Source organism: Suricata suricatta, chromosome 9 (genome assembly GCF_006229205.1).
Source record: "Suricata suricatta isolate VVHF042 chromosome 9, meerkat_22Aug2017_6uvM2_HiC, whole genome shotgun sequence".
Classification (NCBI taxonomy): Eukaryota; Metazoa; Chordata; class Mammalia; order Carnivora; family Herpestidae; genus Suricata; species Suricata suricatta.
Genome location: NC_043708.1, coordinates 10,455,955 through 10,476,819, shown reverse-complemented (window position 1 = coordinate 10,476,819; position 20,865 = coordinate 10,455,955). Strand labels below are relative to the sequence as shown.

At 56.9% G+C, this 20,865-nt stretch overlaps 1 protein-coding gene across 2 annotated transcripts in view; it reads right to left on the bottom strand.

Moving 5' to 3' along the window:
• The window catches only part of ITPK1 (inositol-tetrakisphosphate 1-kinase), a 166,319-nt gene that overhangs the window by 27,030 nt on the left and 118,424 nt on the right, over positions 1 to 20,865 (bottom strand). For both annotated transcript variants that reach the window (XM_029952121.1, XM_029952122.1), the window contains exon 4: positions 15,803 to 15,920. In XM_029952121.1, the coding sequence (XP_029807981.1) occupies positions 15,803 to 15,920 (118 nt within the window). The remainder of the gene's footprint in view (positions 1 to 15,802; positions 15,921 to 20,865) is intronic.

Sequence of the window (20,865 nt, the reverse complement as noted above, 5' to 3'; positions counted from 1 at the left end):
AGAACCCTGCCTGGCACATAGTAGGTGCTCAACAAACACCTACCAAGTGAATGATCTGACCTGTTGAGTGAAGGGGTCACTGCTGCCTAGGGCATAGGGCCGGCTCCTCGGGCATCTGGGCCACATGTGGTCGGCCTGTCAGGGCACCACCTGACCCGCGTTCCGGGCCTCGCCTGCCGCACAGGCCCCGTGCCATCATGTCGTCACATCCCCTTGCCTCTGGGCCCGTTCCACTTGAAAATGAGAAAGGAGTCACATTCGTCCCTGCTCAGCCTGGCCCTCCCCTCTCTGCATGACATCCCCGCACAAGCACCAACCTAAGCTGGCACGCCTGTGACTGGACCTGTCTTCTTAATTCTGGTTTTACCGAACACGGCTGTCGTCACGTCTTCCCATGACTTTGTGGATCCTGGTTACCTGACTGGTGACCCTTCCCCTGAAGTCACATACGTGTGTGCCAGTTATTCTCCACCAGAGACGGCTTCGATGGACGTGACTCACCCAGCAGGCTTTGTGCTCGTGGTGGACCAGCTCCACAGGCGAATTCCCGGAAGTGACCGTCGGGGCCCACGGAATGGACGTGTCAGCGGGAACCGCTGCACAGTGCCACCCTGTGCCCCAAGAGGACTGCGGGCCTTCGCCGTGGCACCCCTTCTCAGCCCAATGGACTCCTGCCTGTCCACCCAGCCTGGTCAGGCCACCTCTGAACACCCCCTTCCTGGGCATCTAGGAAAAGGGCCCTTCTGCTGGCTCATGTCATCTGGGTGACAAACGGTGTGTCAGTCTCTGCACAGACTGGGCGCCCCTGGCTATCCCCCACCCCCACAAATGGTCCGTAAATACAGAACATATGTCCGTACCTTGCCATAGTCACATCAAACCTTTTTATTGAACAAGACATAAACTGTGACTGACAGAGCTAAATTCAAGATTACCAAGCGTGAGTGGTGGAAGTGAGGTGAGCTGGGGGAGGGCAGGCAGGTCGTATGCCCAATACATACCCCAGTCATGTCCATCACGATGCTTAGGGTCAGGGCAGTCGTGGAAGACTGCCTGGAGGGGGCCATTACCACACACGGTGGCCCAGAAAGCAAAACATGTCAGCAATGATGAGTGTCGATTCTGCAGCTGAGAGCCAGCCCAGTCCCTGCAACCTGTGCTACCCAGGCCAGGCCAGCGAGCCTCTCTGATCCTTTCCCTCATCTGTTAAATGGAAAAGCAACGCTGCCCACCTCCAAGCTTTGACAGACACTTGGTAAGGCCATACCCACGAGGGGCGTCTGGAAACACGTGAGAACCAGAGTCGGCCCTGTTTCTCTGGATATGCCACCCTCCCCAGGGCACCTCTGCAAGCCCCTCCCCTCTAGGAGGGGAGGCGCCACCCCAGCGTTGGGGCACCCACGGCGGCCTCAGCCAGTCCTCCTGGGACGCTGACCAGACAGGGGCTGTGGACGAGCCCCGGGGCTCCTTCCCAGCTGCCCGACTGCATGATCCTGGAGTCTGTGAATCCGGGCCCCCTTGTTGGTACCCTCACCCCATTACCATCTTCTCCCCACAGCCTCTGCTTTACCCACGGATGACACGACTTGGGCGTCTTGCCCACCTTATTCACCGTCTAACCCAAGCACACATCTCTCTCAGGTCCCGGGCCATCTTTCTAGAGCCCCAATCCCCACCTCCACCCCCCCAGTATACTGAGGCTGCTCCCAGCTCAAGGCTGGTCCATGGCCAACTCCAGGGGAGTCCAAAGCCCTTCCAGGCCTCTGCTTACCTTCCTGCCATGGGCTGGACCGTGCTCCCCCACAATCCACATGCTCAAGTCCCAACCCCCAATTCCTCCGAATGTGACTGGATTTGGAGACAGGGCCTTTAAAGAGGTGAGGACGTCAAAATGAGATCACGTGGGCGGGCCCTGATCCAATCTGACTGGTGTCCTTATGAGAGGCAATTAGGACACAGATGCGCACAGGGGGATGACCACGTGAGGACACCGGGAGACGGCGGCCACCTACAAGCCAAGGAGCCAGGCCCCAGAAGGAGCCAGGCCTGTGGACACCTCAGTTCTGGACTTCCAGCTGCCAGAACCATAAGGTTCTGCTGCTGGGGCCGCCCAGTCCGGAGCTTTGCTGTGGCCACTCCAGCCAATGAATGCACTTCCCAGTTCCCCCTGGAACGCAGAACCCAGGATCCTTCCCAGCTGAGCCCCAGCTCCTGCTCTCACTGATCTCCACAAGCCCCTCTGGGATGCCCCTCCTCCCACCACTTGGCAAGGACCCACTCATCCAGTTCCCCTGTGACCTTGAGAACAAGGGGTCTCACACTGATGCTGCCTCCCTGGCGCGCCTCACCCAGAACCTTCCACTGGCAGCCTCGCGTGGTCCAGCACCACCTCTCTCCTGCCCTGCTGCCTTGTCTGACAGCTCCTGTCTCGAACCCTGTTAAATTTCCGAAAGTTTGGGCTTTGCCTCAGGAACCTTGCAGTATATTCCCTGGGGTCAGGATCCAACCTCCCCCGCTTCCAGCACTGCTCTGAAGTGGCAGCGAGAAACCTCTCTGGCAAGCGCACATGTGTGAGATGAACCGGAGGACAGAACAAAAGTGAGCTGGGAGCCCTGGAAACATCAGAGAAGGGGAAGCTGGGGGGCCAGCAGAGAGAGGGGGTGGCCTGCAACTCCCCAGCTGGCCACCACGTGGCGCTGCTGGTCTGGGACAGCCCTGATGACTGGGCATATGGCCAGAAGGGATAAAGCCCTGAGAGCCTGGCCTGCCAACCTGCAGGCGCCAGTGTCCAAGACTCATTTAGTGCTAGACTGTCCAAAGTCACCTTCCCGCAGCCGGGAAACTGTTAGGGGCCCGGAGCCACATGCTTGTGAATTCCATGCAGGCAGAGATGCTCCGAGCATTCTGGGTAAACCAAGCTGCAGCCCGACAGCAGCTCTGAAGACACCCTGAAGGGCCCTTCGGCTCAGGGGACAGCAGCCCCCCTGTAACTCAGAACGGTCGAGTCACAGGCCTGTCGAGGTGGGAAAGCCGCTACAGGCCTGGGCTGGGAGGCCAGGAAGGGCCCAGAAGGCAGGCCCAGGGCTAAGAGGAAACAGATGTGGGAACGGGTCTCCAAGCCGGAGCCGAGCCTTTAGAGGGAGCCCCGTCCTCAGCACGACGCCCTGCTGCCGGTGTCCAGAGCATCATGTGCCGTCGCCTGGCCTGGCCAGGGACGCTCCAGCACCGCCTGGCAACGGCGTGCCCTGCCCCGGGGCAGCGCTCCATCCTCACCTCCCTGCTGTCCTGGGCGAGTCCTCCCCTAGCACATCCTCACCACTCGCCGCCCTCCATGAACTAAGTCACAATCTGTTCTTCCCTGTTGCCGATTCCCGCCAGTTATGCCCATGGACGGTCCCTTGCTCGGTCCTCTCTGTCCCTGAACACCCCCTCCCTCGGATCTTCCTGCATCCCATTTGCGGCAGGTGACTCACTTCTCCCTGCACCCCGAGGGCCCCTTGGATTTCTCGGGGGGATTTGTGCTGAGCTTCAAAAGGGTGGAAACAATTGGACGGCAGTGACCTCACCGTGCATATCTCCAGACCATTCATAGCCTCAGATGAGATGAAACTGAAATAAGAGGTTTTGTTCTATTTAAGAGCATTGCAGCCCTCAAAGCCAGCATGCCCTGGGGATGTGGGGACTGGTGGCTGACTCATGGAAACCACCTGGAAACCTGCCGGGGCCTGGGTGAGTCCCAGGAGAAGCGGTTCCTCATCCTGCCAGTGGCCCCTCGCAGGCTCCGGGTATGCGCAGTAGTGGACCAAGTGCCTGGGCTCCAATCCTCGGGCCCCTGGCTCACCCCGGGCTGCTTCTCCGTGCCTCAGTTTCCACATCTGCAAGATGGGCATAACACAAGCAGCTGCCACGCCAAGGACCACTGTGAGGATTCAATACGCCACCATGAGTTACCATGCTGGACGGCGTGGGGCGTGCGACACGCACCAGGAGACACGGCTTCATTGCTATCAAGAGTCACAGCTGGGCGAGCCCCCCTCACTCACGGAGGTCCAGCCAACACCCCAGGGTCCAGGCCAAACCTACGACAGAGATGAGGCTCCTTGGATGCTAGGACTGTCTTGGGACTATTAGGCATAGGACGGGGTGCACCTCCTGAGGATAAGAGAGGAGAGAGGTCCCTGCTCGTTGTGCTTGGGCCCTGAGGGGCTCACACGGAGCCGGGGGGCCATCAAGGGCCCACAGGAAACCGTGTTCCTGAAAGGCAGACAGGACTGGCTGCCGCTCATCTGTCCAATTTACCCAGAGCAGCTGAGGGAAAGAAGGACCTGACACCTCAAAGGGCCTACGTGGACAGTGGGTGCGAGGGAAGGCCAGCAAGGGCTCCCTCTGCCCAGGTCTCCGACCATGCAGACTAGGCAGGGGCCGGGAGGCCAACGGGCATGGGGTCAGACCTGGACGGCGTTTCCCCCCAGCCCCGAGATGCCCCTGAGGCGGGTGGCGGGGAAAGTGAGGGGAGAATGAGCACCTCCTGAGAGCAGGGGTGGGGGCAGGAGTGAGGGAGGCTTGGCAAGAGTGACAGGAAGAAGGCTTTCCAATACCTCCCACCCCCAGGCTCTGGACAAAACAGGCTTGGCCCACCTCTGGGCTCAGGCCCCAGCTCGTGCCTCCCACCCCTGGTACCCAGTCTCCCGACAGGATTGGGGGGCCGCCTGGCTCTCCTCAGTACCCACAGCGCCCGTCCTCGAGCCCAGAGCGCTGCATGCCTGCACCATGGCTCCTTCCACGGAGAGGTGGGCCCAGGCACGCGCGGCCCAGTGCAGGACCCCTGCAGATCCCCACTCATGGGATCCTGCTAGCGACGCTATGGGTAGATTATGACTGTCACCTCCATCGTGCAGGGAAGAACAGCGAGGCCCAGGAGGGTACGCTCTGTCCTCAGGGCCACGGCGGCCTGTGAGCGCAGCCCTGCCCCCCGCCCTGTCCTGCTCAAGGCCTCAGGGCCTGGAAGGAGTTAGAGAAGGTTCTCAGGCCGTCTCAGAGACCGAGAGGCGTCAAGCTCCCCCAACACTGCGTGACCAGATACTCCAGGCTGCCTGGGACCTTGAGAAAGGTCCTTCACCCGCCATGCCTTAGTTTCCTGGTCTGTCAAATGGGGGTAAGAACAGTCCTCAGTCCTGTCCACGGGCCTGCTGGCAGGGTCAAATGAACTGACGTATAAAACACTTCAAACAAAAACCGGCACATAGTAGGTGCTAAGCGGCAGATCCCACCATCCCCTCCACCTTGATTCCTGGTATGGTTAGCCGAAGGTCCGCCATTTTAACAAGTCCAAGATCACCTCAGTGAGCCCAGCACTGCTCCGTGTGGCCCGACAAGGCCCCGGGGGGAGAAGCATTGTGCTGGCATTCTCCTGCCCAGACACAGCACTCTTGACACCAAGCATTAAAGGAGATGGATGGTGCGCCTGGGTGGTTCAGTCGGTTAAGTGTCCAACTTCGGCTCAGGTCATGATCTTGCAGTTTGTGAGTTCGAGCCCCATGTCTGGCTCTGTGCTGACAGCTCGGAGCCTGGAGCCTGTTTCCGATTCTGTGTCTCCCCCTCTCTCTGCCCCCTCCCCACTCACACTCTGTCTTTCTCTCTCTCTCAAAATAAATAAACATTAAAAAAAATTTTAATAAATAAATAAAAATAAATAAAGGAGACAGAGCCTCCTCATCCATCTGTCCAGCGAGACAGAACTGGGACTCTCAGAGCGGATGAGCAGGCACCATGCAGGCCATCTCCCAGGGGGCCACCACGCGCCCCTCGGCAGAGCGCGCAGCTTCAAGCGGCGTCCTCAGGCTCAGAAGACAAGGTCAGATGGGAGCTGTCAGTCCCCAGCGACATCAGACAAACAGCGGCGTCAGCAATGGGCCGGGGACGGGGCGGGGGGGGAACCAGTGTGCGCAGGCCCGACGGAGTCCTCAGCCTGGCCAGGGCTCTCCGAGGCAGTGGAGTAAGACCTCCCTGGCAGAAGCCTCTCCGCTGACGTGGGTCCCTGACTTGACTGTCATTTGGAGACAGTGGGTGGAGGGCGCCCTTCCCCAGTGGCTGCAGCCCCCCTCCACTCCCTGGAGGCTCTGAGGGGCCCAAAGGCCTAATTGCAGCTGCCACCTCCCTGCCGGCAGCTTGAGCCTCAGGCTTTCTGGCTACAAGTGAGTTGTCGGGGTGGGGGTGGGGGGGCAGATGCTGGAAGATGTGGAATCAGCCCAAAATTGAGGGAGGGGGGTTGCTCGTGGGCAGGGACAGAGGGACAGGGACATCACAGGGACACTTCCTGGACTGACCCTGCCCTGGTCAGCTGGATGCGTGGTTTCCTCCCCTCTGACTTAGCTGATGACCTGCTCCGTCTCCAGGGCCCACAGTGCTGTTGGCCCTGGGATGTACCACAAGGCCAGGCACACAGGAGCCAGCCGCGGGCCCCGGGCAGAGACACGGCCATTCCGGAGCCCTGTTCCCGCTGATGGAAATGGCTGCGGGCACGACGTGGATTTGCTCCATGGCAGCCATTTCCAGTGATCTGTGGCCCCTTCTGGACCAGGGCAGACCCTTGCTGCCCCCACTCGGCTCTGGTTCCCAAAACGCAGCAGGCCTTTTGTTTTGTTTGGAAGACATTTCAGAAATAATGTTTAAAGTGCTCTCTCTGGCAGCACATATTCTAAAAGCAGAAGAGAAAAAATGTGAGCTTGGCCCCAGCGCAAAGATGAAGCTTCTGTCGATGAAACAGTCCATATTTTAAACAACGAGACAACGTCTTTAATCCCGAAAGGACGCTCACCAACCCAGAGGAAGAGGACCAACAACCGGACAGAGAAGTGGGTGCGTGAAGCGATTCTCGCACAGCAAAGGGCCAATAAGTGCATAAAGAGATGCTCTATCAGGGGCGCCTGTGGGACTCAGTCAGTGAGTGTCCAACTTCAGCTCAGGTCATGATCTCATGGTTCGTGGGTTCAAACCCCGCGTCAGGCTCTGTGCTGACAGCTCAGAGCCTGGAGCCTGCTTCAGATTCTGTGTCTCCCTCCCTCTCTGTCCCTTCCCCACTCATGCTGTCTCTCTCTCTCTCAAAAATGAATAAACAAAAAGAGGGATGCTCTATCTTGCCAGTGACAGAAGGAATGCCAGTTAGGACAGGCATCACTTCCCCCTGGCAGATGGGCACAGGGGAGTCACATTTACTCAGACTTTTTGAAGAACAATCCAGCGGTACCTGCCAACATGAGGAATGTTTATAAAAATCTCTCCCTGAGACACTCCACTTCTAGGAATTAATTTTAGAGAAATATGCAAAAGATCTATGTTTACTACAGCCCAGTTAATAAAAAACAATTAAACTGGAAGGTCCTTATGAGCTCCATATAATCGAGTAAATCATGATTCTGTCAATCATGTGCAGAAATATTACGTTGCCACCAAAAAAGAGGCCAACAGACCTATGTCCCTCGTCCTTTATGGGCTGTAGAAAGAAGCCAAAATATACACTGCCAAAGTCCCGGTCTGAAGAGGGGCATGCTTGTTTTTTTTGAATTCGATATAACGACCATTTGGCAAGTACCACAGTAGTAACACTTGTCAGCAAGAACCATCAATGGCTCTAAAATAGCAGGCAAAAGTGTGATGAGAAACAGCTTATCTGGAAAGTATCTCCTTACAAGATAACTGCCATTTACAGAGAAAAATAGAAACGAACAGTGAGAAACGTGGCCCATCGCACTCGGACCAAACGATCAGGGCAAGAGCCAGTCGAGGGAAGGGCATAAGGAAACTTAGTGTACCATTTTTTGTGACTTTTTTTGGTAAATCTAAAATTACCCCAAAATAAAAATTACACTAAAAACCGTATCACTTGAACTTTACCATAGAACTGTAATACCTGATTAAAAAAATAAAAAGCCAATGGAGACAGGACAAAAGGATGGAAGCAGAGGGGGCCTGGAGGGGCCTGGGATCCTGGGGGTCAGCAGGCCCACAGTCCAGCTCACCAGCACAAATCCAGTGCTAAACAGAAGAGAAGGAACTCAAGATCGGCAGGGTCACATCACACATGGCGGGGTCTGAAACCACAATGCAGCGTCAAGAATTACTTCTCTGGGCCCTGTTCTTCCTCTTAAAGATGCAGAGAAGAACAGCTTTGAAGGCACTGAGAGCTCAAGATCTCTTTTAGCTGGAAAAACACAAAGTGGGCCTAAATTCACACTAAAGTGTAAATGACTAATATCTGATACTTTCTGACAAACATGACCAATAAGTATGTTTTGAGTGTCTGTCTGCCTTACTATGTCCCAGGGAAGAGACGTTGAGACTTCTTACATGGGCGCTGGGAGACTCTGAGTGTGATGCGGGACGGGGGCAGGCTCCTGGGAGCCTCAAGTCTACAGGGGTTGGTCATCACAAGGGGAAAGAAACTCCAGGAAAGGGAGCCAGGGTCTCCAAGACGAACAGCACTCTGGCTCACCAACTGGCCCAGGGGGCAGCCCTGTGTATCTGGGAAACAAAGGGCCGGCCTGGAGGAGCCGTGAGAGCCTGCTGGGGTCAGTCGGGAGGGGTGAAGGGGTGTGTCTGCGGGCCAGGAGGAGACAGGGGGTCCTGGGGGTCTGCCTGGTGTCTCACTCAGAGACGGGGCTAGACGGAGCCGGCGGGAGGCACCGGGGGGGTTGGGGGGATGGGAGGGGTGGCCCCTGCCTCACTGTTCCCTCCGGTCCTGAAGGCTTGGAAGGGCCAGTGAGAAGCACTGAGGGGACAAACAGGAAAGTTCTTTCCAAGGATGGACCTGAGTCTCCTCGGGAGGCTGCAAACCAGCCAGGATGAGAGCTCACTTCACTCCCGGAATTTCTCCTTGGAGCCTCCAGTCCCGTGTCTTGGACTGTGGCAGAGGAAGCGAGGAATCTGGCAGAGGACTGCCAAACAGAAAGGGTCAGCGTCAGCATGGAGGTGGCGCCCCCATCAGGCCGCCATGGCAGTGGGAAGGCAAGGTGGGGGGCTGGGTGCCAGCCCGGTGTCGTTCAGTCAGACCACACTGGCTCTGTAACACTGGCTTCCGGCCTAGCTGCGGGGAGGGGGAAGAGACAAGGAGCGAGGGAACCTACACCCTCCCCCCCAGGGAGTCACCGTGTCTCCAGTCCCTGACCCGGTGGGACCAGCCCCGGGGCCCCGGCACTAGGAGGCCTGGACCTTGAGAGCCCTGAGGCAGAAGCGGAGTCTGTGACCCCAGGGAACAGGGGCCGCTGCCCTCCAGGCACAGCCCTCGGCCTTCTGGAACGCAGGAAGTATGTCAAGATGGAGGTTGCTGAGGAGCAGGCTGGGTCTGCACATTCCCCAAGGCACCTGTCCTCTCCCTGCTGCAGGGTGGCCAGGGTGGGGAGACACCAAGGAAACAGCTCTGGGTTGGGAGGAGAATTAGCAGGCCTGGGCCTCTGGGGGGCAGGCAGGGACAAGCGGTGAGCAGACGTGAGCCTGTGGGCAGTCCTCTCCGTGCTCTGGCCTCTGAGGGCTCCCCCATGAGCCCCGCCAGCAGGACCGATGCTGTCCGGATCCCTGGGGGTGGCACAGGGCCTCACCTGAGAAGGGACCTCTGAGGGCCAAAGATGAACGGGCAGGCAGGGGGGTGGAGAAGGGAGAGACGCAGAGTCCCTGCAGGGCTGGGTGCCTGGACCACAGCAGAGGCGAGCCCTGGCCCCAGGCCCGAGCGGCAGGTGTGGCCTCTGCTCTGGAGCCAAGGACCCCACTCAGGGCGGGCAGAGGGCATGGAGAGGGGTGGGGTTTAGATAATTAGCCATCAGGTTCAGGCCTAGGCATCACCTAATGCTGGGAAGGCACGTGCCTCGGCCTGGCCCACAACGGTGCTCTGCCCACACCCTGCTCCGCCCTCCGCCTCCATCCAAACACGGGGGCTCTACGTGCAAATGAGGTCAGTGTTTCCCCCACATGCCCCCGAATCTGGGGGGGAAACCAGGGGCTGAGCGCCCACCCAAAGCCCCCATCCCCACCCCAGCTTTCCGAGGCTGGGCCATTTGCATCGCCACCCGCTCCGGGAGTTTGTCCAGGCCTGGCCTGACACCCTGTCCCCTTGACTTCAGTGCTGTGGGCCCGGCCAGCGGACACTCAAGGGAGACGCGGGCAGGCAGGCACCGGAGGGCCTCCTTTGAAGCCCACTCAATAGGTACGAAGTATTTTTTTGACAGGCTGTTCCGAAACTCCAGCCTCCTGCCCCAAATCAGGCTGGAAACGGGCTGACTTGGAGCGACAGTCCCCAGAGTGCGTTCCTTCCTGTCTTCCTCGTCCTCGACTCCAGACCCCACTACCCACTGCCGGCTTCTGCCACGTGCCTCCTACCGAGAACCAGGGCGCCCAGCAGGCCCAAGGAGAGGGGGCTGACAGCATGGGACACCCGACTTGGGCCACACTTGCTGCGATGGACAGGACCCACCCCATTGTACACCACCCCCCGCGGACGTGAAGGTGACCCTGCAGGACAGATCAGCAAGCGACTCAGAGGGGACCAGGGACTGTGCAGGCCCAGCGAGGGGAGTGGAGCCCAGGTCTGTCGGAACCCAAGCCTGTCCCACTCCACTCCCACGCGTGGCCACTCTCCAGCAGAACGGACGGGTCTCCTGTTTCCCCAGGGACTCTCGGTCGCAGAGACTCGGTGTCCGTTTCAAGCAGGGCTGCTGATTCTCTGTGGAGTGAACCCCAGGGCGCTTCTGTGGTCAGTGTCACCTCCTGAACACCAGAGGGCACCCAAGAGTGCCAGCAGCTGGCAGTGCCAGCAGAGGCCCCTTCCGTGTCCATCCAGGCCTCAGTCAGTCCCAGGGTCTCAGGAACCAACAGCTAAGAGCACAGACGGATGGCACTCGGTTCAAATCCCAGCTCTGCCTCCTCCGAAGCAGTTCTGTGGCCTGAACTGACATGCCCATGTACTTCAGCGTCGAACCTTCTTCACAGGGTCACTGTGAGGGTTAAATGAGCTAATACATGTCAAGGGCTTCCAACAGTGCCTGGCCTGCAGGAAGTGCTCTCTGCGTGCCCACCCACGCGCCGACAGCAGGCTCAGAGAGGAAAGTGACCTGCAGATCTGAGGCCCAAGCCTTGACCCCAAGCCCCTTCCGTGGCCTCTCTTCCCACCACAGGCCCATGCTGCCCCCCGCCCCACCACACCCCTCCCCAACTGAGGGTCTATGGGGAATTACTCCTCCGGGCTCTGAGGAATGCTCCTTTCTCTTCACTTGCCATCTACATTACTCCGTTTTCAATCCAGCTTCCCAATGGCTTCTAGGATGAGCCCTGATTCATTTCCCATAAAATCACAGGCAGAAATATTCCATCCGTGGTGTGTACCTCCCTCCCCAGGCAGGCCTGGCATCCCGATGGCCATCTGTCACCTCCAGAGCATGTCACCCCTCTCCCACAGCTGTCATCAGCTCTGAAGGGTCTCTTGAGCCCTCTGTCCTGTGGCCCAATAACCTCCATCAGCTGCTGCCCCCACCCAACCCCTGACTCCCGGGGTCAAGAGGACAAGCCTGTGTCATCCAGTCACAGCCCAGCTTTCTCTCGTTTTGGCCAGTTTCAGAGCCCGCTAGAGCCCTGCCCAGAATGCCCAGCTGGGGTGGCAGGGCCAGGCCTTGGCCTCAGGGCTTCCATCTCAAAATCTTGGCTCTGGGTGGCAAAGCAGGTGGCAGGGACCGAAAAGGCCTGCAGATGCATGCCAGGGAATCAGGACTCACTGACCGCCCCCCCTCCCGCCCCCATGCCTGCACCAGGCAATGTTTCATTTCTGGGAGGTTTCTGCACTTGGTCTGAATTGGATCCAGGTTCAGTGCCATCTGTTGCCTCTGGCTGAGGGGTGTGGGTACGGCCCTGACCAAAGACAGTCATCTATTGGAGAAACCTGTGGCTCAAACGCTCTGGGGTGGGTCACTCTGTAAGCCTTGTGACCTCATACTGCTTTGAGCTGCTGTGTGCAAGGAGCTTGCCGCTAAGGTCACAGGCTGAGGCCACAGCCCCGGGCCCCCTGGAAGAGGAATCGTTATTCCAAGAGTCATTCACCCATGGATTCCCCAGGCAGCAACCCACTTCTCGCGAGGAAGGAAGGAAGGACACTCAGAAAGACTAGTTGCCCCTCAAATCTCGTTCTCCCTCTTCGTCCACAGCTTCTTCTAAAGCTCCCAGGTTTTAGCTGGGCACTGGGCTGCTCCGAATAGAGACCACATTCCCTGACTCCCTTGCAGCTCAGTATGGGACTCAGTCCTGGCCATGGACAGAGCATCATACTGTGGCTTCCAAAGCCTTTCCTTAAAGATAACTAGGGCCGTTTCTCCTTGCTTCCTTTTCCTTAGCGCCTCCCCACTCTCATGTCTGGATCTTGGAAGTGACGGCTGGAGTTTCAGCAGCATCCTGTGGCCCAGGAGGCCCACATCACAGGACGATCAGCTGGAAGAGGTCTGGGTTCTCCCTCTGGGCTCTTCCATGACAGAGAAATGAAGTCCTAGCTCATTTAAGCCACCGTTACTTTGGATCTGTTGCTACAGCAACTCTAGCACTAACCAGTCAAGTGTTAGACAGATGGGTCTGAGGCAGAGAAAGGACCCTGCCTCCCCTCCCGGCTTTGAATTAGAAGAGGCTGAGCTCTGGGAGCGCCGACTGGGAGCTGGGGCTCCAGACAGCAGGTGTCACCTGTCCGCACAGCTGACGCTGCGCATGGAGACAGAGGGCCTGCTGGGCGTGGACCCCTGCCCCGAGTGCTCCTCCGCTATTCCCAGGAGATTTTCACCCCCCACGCCATGTCTACCCTCCCTGAGCAGACAGCCCTGGCCACCTCCCCTCGGCAGCCTCCCCTGTCTGTCCCTGCAGCCGCCTGTGCTCTCTGAGGCACAGCCACCTCAGCTGAAGGACAGGACACCTCAAGGAGGTCTCCACCCAGCCCCTTCTTCCAACACAAAAACAGTGTCACTAGGACTGCTCTAATTGTCTGAAGAGTTTACAGGGTAATTACGGCCATTTACAGTACGCTTCACAGGCTGCCTCCAGGAATAGCAGGAGTGGGGCGGAGGAGTACCGGGGGTGTGCCTCCCGAAGAAGGTTCTCTCTGCATCTGCAGGGAGGAGGAGCCCCCACCCCCCGCCGGAGGACGGAAGGTGGGAGCCAGCAGTGCTTCCACAAGAACAGCCGTGGGGGGGATGGGGGCAGGAAAAGGCTCCAGGAAATCCAGCGTCTGCCCACCCTCCTGGAGAAATGCCAGCCCGGCTCGGTGCACACGATAAGGAAACTGCAGGGCGCAGCGGTCATGGCCCACCCACAAAACAATTCCTGCTGGCCGAGGACCAAGCCTGCCTGGAGGGTTTGGTCAACACGTTCCTGCCGGCCATGGAGGGGGCCTCCCCACCTCCCACCCCTGCAGGCAGCTCCCGAGCTGATGACTCCTGAGTCTGAGGTTTCCTGGACCCGGCAGAGAAGGGTCTGATTCTCTCCCCACTGCAAGGTCGGTCACTAGCCCTTCACACCTGTGGCCCGGTGTGGGGCACTCTTATAACAGGATATAGGTAATGCCCATTAGAATGTGTCTCCAGGCCACACCTGCACTGATCCCACACCCCTTTGGGGGCTGCTCATGCATGAGGTCCCCGACGGCACAAGGCACTCCAAGCCCCCCACACTGACCCAGCGGTCTGCAGGTCACGCTCAAGCACTCCATGCTGCTGCTCTCACCCCCTCTGCTCTCACGACTGGCCCATCTGGGAGGCCTAGGCTGTCACTCTCAGTCTCGCCCGCCATGGACATCCCTGCTTCCTGTGCATACTCCCAGTCCAGACCCAGGCTCACCCCTGACTCCAGCTCTGATTCTCTAGGCATGAAAACTGACAGAGACCACAAGATCCAGTCCAGATGCCCCTGCCCCTTCCATGGTAATGGGATCTGTGCCAGTAGGTGCCATTCCCGAGTGACACCATGAGCCAGGACCCATGCTATGTGCTCATCAGATGTCATCCCCATGAGCTCAACCCCAGACCCTGTGGATAAGCCGTTTGTTACCAACATCTTAGAGCAAACAGGCAGAGCTGGGTCAAGGGACTCAGTCAAGGCCACATGGCAACAAGAGCCCGGATTCAGATACAACCTCAGTGTGTCCCCGCCACAGCCTGTGTGCTTTTTCAAAGCTGTCTCGGTGGTGACCACCCTGACCCCATTAGAACACATCACTCTTCTCCTAGACTCGACCACAATGTGGCTGTTGACCTGCGACTCCTCCCACCGATCGGACCTTCTCATCAGGATCGGACTCATCTCCTGTCCCTTCACACGGCTGGTATCTCACGTGCACATCCCCTGAGAAGAGGAGGATTTCCTTTCCAGAATTGAAGTTTAGCCAGAATGTCCCTATGATCTTCCTTCTCATCGGACGGTTCTAGCTGGACCCAGGGAAACGGCGCAAAGGGAAGGGAAACCGACATCATCATGGGCCTTTCCGGGCCCGAGGGAAAATGGACGCCGGCGTGCTGAAAAAGCCGGCACTTGGGGGCCGCCCAGGAAGCCCACGCCCTATGCCACGTGCTAAGTGCCAGGTACCCAGGGAAGCAGGCTTCAAGACCCCTTCCAGGACAGCCAGATCCAGCACCAGCGCTTCCACAGGGCATGTTCCTTAGAATAGTATAGACTCATCAACTCTCGAAGCCCAGGTCCATGACTATTCCTTACAAGGTGTTTGCTAGATCCAGGGCCCTCTGGCCATGAACGTGTAAGTTAAGCTTAGGGGCTAAGAGCTAGGAGCCTGAGGCGGGCAGATCTGACTGGATGCTGGCTCTCAGTCTCCGTTACTGTCTGCAAGACGGGGAGGATGACCAAGGCCACCTTTATGAGCACTGGAAGAGGGAATGGAAGAAGGCTTAACCTTGCAGACAGGCTGTCTCTGGTCCTCTTCCCACTGGTCCCACCATCACACAAAATAACACCGAGCCAAGTCACCAGCGTTCTGGGTTCAAGGCAGCCCAGACAGGCCACACTCATGGTCTGGATGGCAGGAGCGGAGGCCGTATGATGAACCTTCATTCAGCCCCAGGACAGAGGCAAAGCGCTTTTCCTCAAAATTCAACAAGAACTCTCAGCAGGGAATGCTTGGACCAGGCAAAGAGAACTAGGTTACTGTTAATTGGAATCTTTCCCCAAAAAAGCCCTTCTCACATAAATAAACACCTTGGGAAGGCAGCCCCACTTCTCTGGGGCCCAGGGAGGCGGGGAGGAGGAGTCCTCAAGGACAAGAGGATGAGGCGGGCAGGAAGAGCTCCCGCAGCGAAGTGGGAGGCGCCCGCACTCCAGAGCAGAGCGTACCCCACGACCTCCAGCCGCCACATGACACATCTCCATGTGTTTGATTAAAGGCCCTTCAGTTTCTCCGCTTGTTTCCTTTGCCTGGTTATGTAACCCCCCTTCCCCGCCCTCTGCTCAGCTATTCTACACACGTGGGTGCTCTCTAACCACCGTGTGTTATCGGGACACTCCATCGCCACTCTGTGGGTTTGAGACAACAAAACAAAACCGTCTTGAAGTGGTTGCAGCCACTCTCTCTCCTGATGAGCCCCCTGGGTTTTTATTTCCTAACTCTGCTGGTCACAGGAGAGAAAAGAGCCCTCTCAAGAATGTGTGCCCCCATGGAATTCCACTGCTACCTGTCCCAAAGGGCTTTAAAAGATCAGACACACACTCCGCCTCCCACCCGATGCCATGGTCACCCTGTGACTGCCACCTGTCACAGGCATCAAGCCACACGTGTCCGTACCTTTCATGTAGGCCTCGATCTTCCGGATGAGTTCATAGGACTTGGAGCGGTCGAGCAGGGTCCTGATGGCAGGAAGGGGGTCCAGGACAATGGTCTCAGGGTGTGCATCGATGTATTCCTGAAAGGAAAACACACGACTTCCGGTTGGAGGTGGGGGACTGACGCTGGCTGACTTGAGGCTTCCGCAAGATGCCACCCCACATGCCCCTCTCCTATCCGTCGCTCCCTTCTCCCTCCCTCCACCAGCCCTGACTTCCCTCTGGGGGTTCACACAACCTGGCGAAGCTGCCCCCACGCACTCAGTCACACCGGGATCACATGACATTGGATCGACCAATCAGCGTATTCCATCCTGGCCACTGGTTCAGGAGAGAACATGTGATCAGAGTTGGCCCAATCAGAGGCAAGCTCGGAGCTCTCTGGAGGAATGCTGGGACAAGACCATCCTCTTCCACAACAGGGAGAAGAGGAAGCACAAAGGAAGCACAGAGACGGTGCGGCCGGAAGCAGTCGCCCAGAGATGCGAAGCCAGGCCTGACAAAGCCAAAGCTCTGAAATGGAGCCCAGAGTGAGAAAAACAGAGCTGAGGAAAAAGGGGCGCACCCAGGTTCTCATTAGCTCGTGTGGCCCCTGGAGAAAGCCTCACCTGAAACTAGATCTGCTCCGTGTGTGGCCTGCACTTGAGAGAGGCCCAGCGCCCTGCTCGGAGGCGGCTTCTGAGGCCGGGCCAGCGAGAGCGCAGTGCCCGGGCTCAGGAGAAGGTCTGCGGGCAGGCTTGCTGACAACATGACACAGGGCGGCCGCCTGGCCTCGAATGCTCCCTTCCACATGCTTCTTCGATACCTACTAGCTCCAGGGTAGACTAGGAGCATGCAAGCAGATCTATGGCCAAATCGGCCTTTGAGGAAGTTACGGTCTCCTTGGAGAAATAACACTCATGGGGAACACAAAACTCGAATGGAATTCAGCACGAAACTGAGCAAAATGTTTCTAGGAAAGGAAAACGAGGATCCTGGTCTTGCCCCCTTGTGACCTCTGTGACTACATGAGCCATGGCACATCCGTGTGCCAGAGCAGCTCATCAGAGAGACACGGTAGATGAGACCCCAAACTGGGCCCCAAACACTGTGTTTCTAAGGATAAAAATACGGAGTGCTGGAGCACCGGGGAGAAAAGGCTGGGTGCAAGGGAGGCCATTCATTCACCAGCTGTTCTTATTGCGAGTTGCATTGTGTTCTCCACAGATCTGTTCCAGTCCTACTAAGCCCTGGTGCTGTGAGTGTGACCTTATTTGGAAATAGTGTCTTTACAGATGGAATCAAACTAAAATGACGCCATATGGGATTAGGAAGGACCCGAATCCATTGTCTGGTGTCTTTAAGACATGGAAAATTTGGACAGAGAGACACACAGCTCAGGGAAGGCCATCTGAAACCAGAAACAGTGTCTGAAGTCATGCAGCTACAGACACTGCATGGCTGCAGCTACAGAGGCAAGGCTGGCCAAGGACTAGAAAGTGGGAGAAATGCACAGAATAGAGTCTCTCTGGGTGCCTGCAAGAGGAACCAACCCCGCAGACACATTGACTTCAGACTTCTGGCCTCCTTAACTGTTCGAGGGGAAAAAACTCCCTTGTTCTAAGCCACCCAGTTTGTGGTACTTTGTCAAGGCCACCCCAGGGAATGAATACACCAGCTGAATTCATCCCCCTGCCCGCCCCGTCTACCAGATCCGTCTGCGAGGTCAGCAAAGGCCAAGAAACAAAGCCACAATGCTCCTTTTCAAGTCAGCCTTATCAACAAAAAAAGAAAGCTCCAAATGGAATTACTCCTTTTTTTTTTTTCAGTGAACCTATTTTGGTTCCTAGTAATCATTTTTAAGAGCTCTTAACACAAAGCCAGAGATTTCTATCTCCTTCTCCTCTGAAATCTCCCCTCCTCCATCCCCGCCTTGTGTTTCCTACCAAAGTATCTGATTATGGGCTCATTTGTATCTTTTTCTCTGAATGTTTACAATTTTGTTCTCGGTCCCTAACGGGTGGCCAGTACATGCCCGTGAGAAGCCCTGTTTCCAGTCCTCACATCCATGAACTCCCTGGGGCCGCCATACTCTCATCCCCTCCTCCCTGCACACCCATCCTATAGATACACAGAAGAGAAGCCACCTTCCTCCTGCGGGCGGCGACTGTCAGTGGCTGGCCCTCCTCCCTGCTTATACAGAATAAGCCCCCAAGTTGATGAGGACAAGCCCACGGCTGCCACCCACAGGGACCATGTGCCACCCACAGGGACTGTGAAGACAAGCTGAGAAGTGTCTTTTTGGTTTTTTTTAATTTGAGCAAGAGTGTGTGAAAGCAGGGAAGAGAGGCAGAGGGGGGAGAGAGACAGACAGAGAGAGAGAGAGAGAGAGAGAGAGAGAGAGAGAGAGAGAGAGAGAATTTCAAGCACGCTTCATGCTCAGCGCAGAGCCCAACTCAGAGCTCGATCCCATACCTTGGAATCAGGACCTGTGCCAAAATCAAGAGTTGGCCACTCAACCCACTGAGCCAGCCAGGTGCCCCGGAGAAGGAAGATTTATCCAAAGACACTTCCAGGCCAGGGGCCGTGCCCAGCTCTGCTCTCCTACAACCTCAGCCTCGCCCAGGTGCCTGCACCTCTCTGTGCCAGGCTCCCCAACAGCAACTATCTGTGTTGGCACCATTCCTTTGAACCAGGTCTACACTGCCACATCAGCAGGTCACTCGTGAGCCACCAGGATTCCTACATGCACATGAAATCCTAGCACTGTCTTCATGTTAAAAGGTCATCCATTCGGGGCGCCTGGGTGGCTCAGTCGGTTGAGCCTCCGGCTTCGGCTCAGGTCAGATCTCACATTCGTGGGTTTGAGCCCCGCGTCGGGCTCTGTGCTAACGGCTAGCTCAGAGCCTGGAGCCTGCTTCCAATTCTGTATCTCCCTCTCTCTGACCCTCCCCCTCTCATGCTTTGTCTCTCTCTGTATCCAAAAAAAAAAAAAAAAAAAAAAAAAAAGGTCATCCATTCAACAAACTGTGCATCACTCACGGCGCTCAGATCATCCTGCAGAGTACTAGAGACACGTGGATGAATGAAAGCCTTCTAGGCTTTGCCTGCTGGGTCTATAATCCTGGCCAAAGAATTCATGTTCTGGGCTATGACCTGAAGGCACTGACCTATCCCCCCACACTCCCCCCCCCCTCCCCCAACACTCCGGGAAGCAGCCTGTTGCGGAGGAAAGAACAAGGGTCCAGGACTCGAGACACCCAGGCCCCCACTGTTAGCACCTCTCAAGGTCACCTTGGGCAGGCCATCTGGCTTCTCTGGGTCTCAGTTCCCTCATCTGTGACTTAAAAGCCTAAATTGGAAAAGACTGAAGGCTGGTGTGTATGGAGGCAAACTTCGGGCCACACATGGGGGCTGTTTTAGAACTGGACAGCCAGCCACCTGCTAGGGTGGGGACACCTAAAGGTGGGGACACAAACGCATGCGTGCTGCCTTCCTTCAAAGAGAGGGCAGTATCAGAGATGCTTACTTGGAGGGGCTAGCGCAGTTCTCTCCGAGCAACTGAGTCCCATAAAGTCCGGACACGCTCCTTCGCCCCCCCCCCCCGCCCCAGCTCCAAGAAGAGTATCTGAGTGTTTGCTGGATCTGATCCCGTTTTTATGCATTAGGGCAGTGACCTTTAAAGAGAGAACTCGGAATCATTAAGACATGAATTTAAGCCAAACTCATGAGGGAAAGAAATCAGAAGAAACCAAAGGGGAAAATATCTGACAAGCAGGCGCCAACAAGCTTTTGACCCAGGATGAAAGCGTCAGTATTAACAGAAGAATTATTCCTGAACACAATCTCCTTCAGGACAAGGACAGAGAGGGCAAAGAAAGAGTTTTTCCAATCGCCCCGCTATCCACAAGTAGATTTCCTTCCAAGGCTTTCAGCCTATCTATTGTACCGCGGGCCTCATGCATTTTTCACAAGTCTCTTAGAATTACCAAACAAACTGCTGGAAGGGTGAGCGCCCTGTGCCGTTTTATCACCACTCAGAAGAAGAAAGGCCCAAACGGTCTCCATGGCAAATGGTAAACACATGTTCCTTGAGCGCGCCGGCCGCCGCACACCTACAAAGAGAGCCTGGACGTGAACTAGGGGGCCTGGTTGGGAGCCGGCTGAAAAGCAGAGAGAGCAGATGCAGGTGGCCCTGGTTACAGGGCCAGAGAACAATGTTTGTTGAGGGGATGAAGGGGCAGAGGCCAGCCAGGTGCCCCCCAACCCAAGGCCCGTGGGACAGTGATGCCAGGAGGGACAGCGAGTGCCATCTGCCGGGCTGGGGCAAGCCAACGCTTCCCCACGGAGAATGTGAGCCAGATGAGAGGCCCGGGGTGAACCTCAGAGATACCATTTCCTCTGCAATTCCATTTATGGACAGGAAATGAGCAGGGAGATACAAGCGTTTGCTCTTATCTAACAGAAAACGCAGGCAGAAGGCCCAAGTTCAAATTCTGTGTCTACCACTCACCCGATGTCTATGAAAAAGAAACTGCAGTTAATCTGAGATTCTGTTTCCTGATGTGCAACATGCACGTTTTGAATAAAACCTAAGCCAAGGAGCTGTGGGCAGTAAGAGCCGGACGGGAAAGGAGCTAGTAGGCAGAAAAACAAACAGGAGTCTCATGATCGGACAACGTGCAGACTCTCAGCAAGCAGATCTGACCCAAGGGCTCTGAGCTCATCCTGCCCTGCCCCCCCCCCAGCAGACGGAGGGGCAGGCCAGCCCTGCGCCTGGGGTCAGCCCTCCTGCCCCGTGGTAGCTAGCCCAGGCTCCAGGCTGCACCCCTCTGTGGACCGCTCCGGTCCTGGCAGAGCCCAGTGCCAGCCGGCTCCTTATGGGGGAGTGAGAGAGGCACCCACACACAGTTCTGCCCCCTCAATTCTCAGCGGCCGAGGGCGCTCTGGCCCACTCCCCACCAAACACTGCAGGCTCCTTTTAGAAAGTGGTGATTCATTTTGTAGAGATGCACGCTGAAGTGATTTACAGATTAACTATGACGT